The sequence below is a fragment of the Penaeus chinensis genome, chromosome 27, assembly GCF_019202785.1.
Source record: "Penaeus chinensis breed Huanghai No. 1 chromosome 27, ASM1920278v2, whole genome shotgun sequence".
NCBI lineage: Eukaryota > Metazoa > Arthropoda > Malacostraca > Decapoda > Penaeidae > Penaeus > Penaeus chinensis.
Window position 1 is genome coordinate 10,298,820 of NC_061845.1, and position 1,710 is coordinate 10,300,529.

The 1,710-nt window shown below is 46.2% G+C and overlaps 1 protein-coding gene across 1 annotated transcript in view; it reads left to right on the forward strand.

Moving 5' to 3' along the window:
* Window positions 1-698: 698 nt before the first annotated feature.
* The window catches only part of LOC125039665 (Krueppel-like factor 2), a 2,719-nt gene continuing 1,707 nt past the window's right edge, over window positions 699-1,710 (forward strand). Inside the window, exons 1-2 of the mRNA XM_047633850.1 lie at window positions 699-952; window positions 1,534-1,710. The exon at window positions 1,534-1,710 is cut by the window's right edge and continues 1,707 nt beyond it. Of these exons, the coding sequence (XP_047489806.1) occupies window positions 902-952; window positions 1,534-1,710 (228 nt within the window). The 5' untranslated portion in view covers window positions 699-901. The remainder of the gene's footprint in view (window positions 953-1,533) is intronic.

Consider the following 1,710-nt stretch of genomic DNA (forward strand, 5'->3'; position numbering starts at 1 on the left):
GCCGGATGCCCGAGTTGGGGAACGACTGCATTTTCGTCGCTTTGCTTTTCTCTTTGGGAGTTCTGCGCGGCGGGGAATTACTCCCTCGCTTCGTTATTTCTCCGGGGAAGTATCTTTTGCTTTATTGACGTCGATATATTTGATCTTTATTGGTAGTGATGTACCTTACGAGTGTGATCGGCGGCACGTGCCCTCAGGCCAGCCATCCTATTGGTTCTTGAGCCAGGTGACCCCTCCTCTCGTGCTCTCTGATTGGCCGAGATGTTTCTACGAACGCCGCCGATTGGCTGACGATGATGTCAGCTTCTAAAATTCAAAGTGAATGAAGGGTATATGGCAAGGATAGTGATACGTACAATATACATTTTTCATTTCAGTTGGCGAACTGGTATAAAATTCTTAAAGTTTAAATTCATCCAAACAAAATTTGAGCAACACAATTCTCTCGCGGAGCAACAGAAGACGGAATAAGCTCTTGGAGAGGCTGGAATCGCAAAACCATTTAACATATTTAAGATTCTAAGGAGCGGTAACGCACAGACCGAAATCGAACGGAAACCGAGCGAAAGCCAGTGAAATTGTCCTTGCCCTCTGGCCTCGCCCGTGCCACACGTCCCGAAAATAAGAACAGGTGTAAAGATACAGGTGGGAAACAGTTGAGGATCTACCCGTGAGGAGTGAGGTCGACGCCGGTTAAGCCTCCTCCGCGTTCTTAGCCTCCCGTTCATCGCTCAAGTGAACCGTTGAACTTTGCCTCTTCGGATCTCCGTTTCAAGAACCAGTTTTGTGAACTTTTTGGAAAGAGAGAAAGAAAGAAAAGGCGGCATTGCTATCTCCCACCTTTTTTTGAGGGGGTCTCTTTTCTTTGATTTTTGAACACTTCGTCCCCGTGGCCTTTTGCATGGTGCTGCGAGGCCCCCACAAGTCGGAGATCATGGCGGACTACCTTGATGTTAGTAGACTTTTCGGTTTGCGTTGTTTCGTATTTGGTTTTGTGTGGAAGTGGGCTTTGGAAAACAAAAACAAAAATTGGAAAGTTCTTTTAGGAAAAAATGACGATTGTGTGCTGTGTGACTTATTGGATTGTGAACTGTGGAAGGAGTCAGAAAGATTGAGTTAAATGGAGTGAGAGAGAGTGAGTGAGTGTGAGAGAGAGAGAGAGAGAGAGAGAGAGAGAGAGAGAGAGAGAGAATGAGATAATTTATTTTTGTGTTAAAATTTGAGAGAGAGAGAGAGGATATCAGTGAGAGAGAGAGAGAGAGAGGGAGAGAGAGAGAGAGAGAGAGAGAGAGAGAGAATATGAGTGAGAGCGAGAGAGAGAATGAGCTTATTTCTTTCTGTGTTAAAATTTGTAACATGTGTAAAAAAAAATTAAAAAAATGTGATAAAAACATTCAGTCTATCTTAATTCAATATTTCAAGTTTCACCTAATTTCCTGCATTCTATTTTGATATTGAGACTTCAGTGTCTCCCCCCTCATATGCTGCCTCCTCAGCACAACTAATGTTTGGTCTGGCTTTCCTCCTCCTCAGATGTGGCAAGACATAGAGACGGTGCTGCTTGGAGACATCAAACAGTCGATCCCAGAAGCAGCCACCTCGCCCTTCACGCCCACAAACACGCAGCAAGTGCAGCCGCCCACGCCCCAGCAGCCTCCCCCTCCGCCCTCGTCCGCACAGCTCCCCAACCCGCAGGCGACTCCCCCTCAG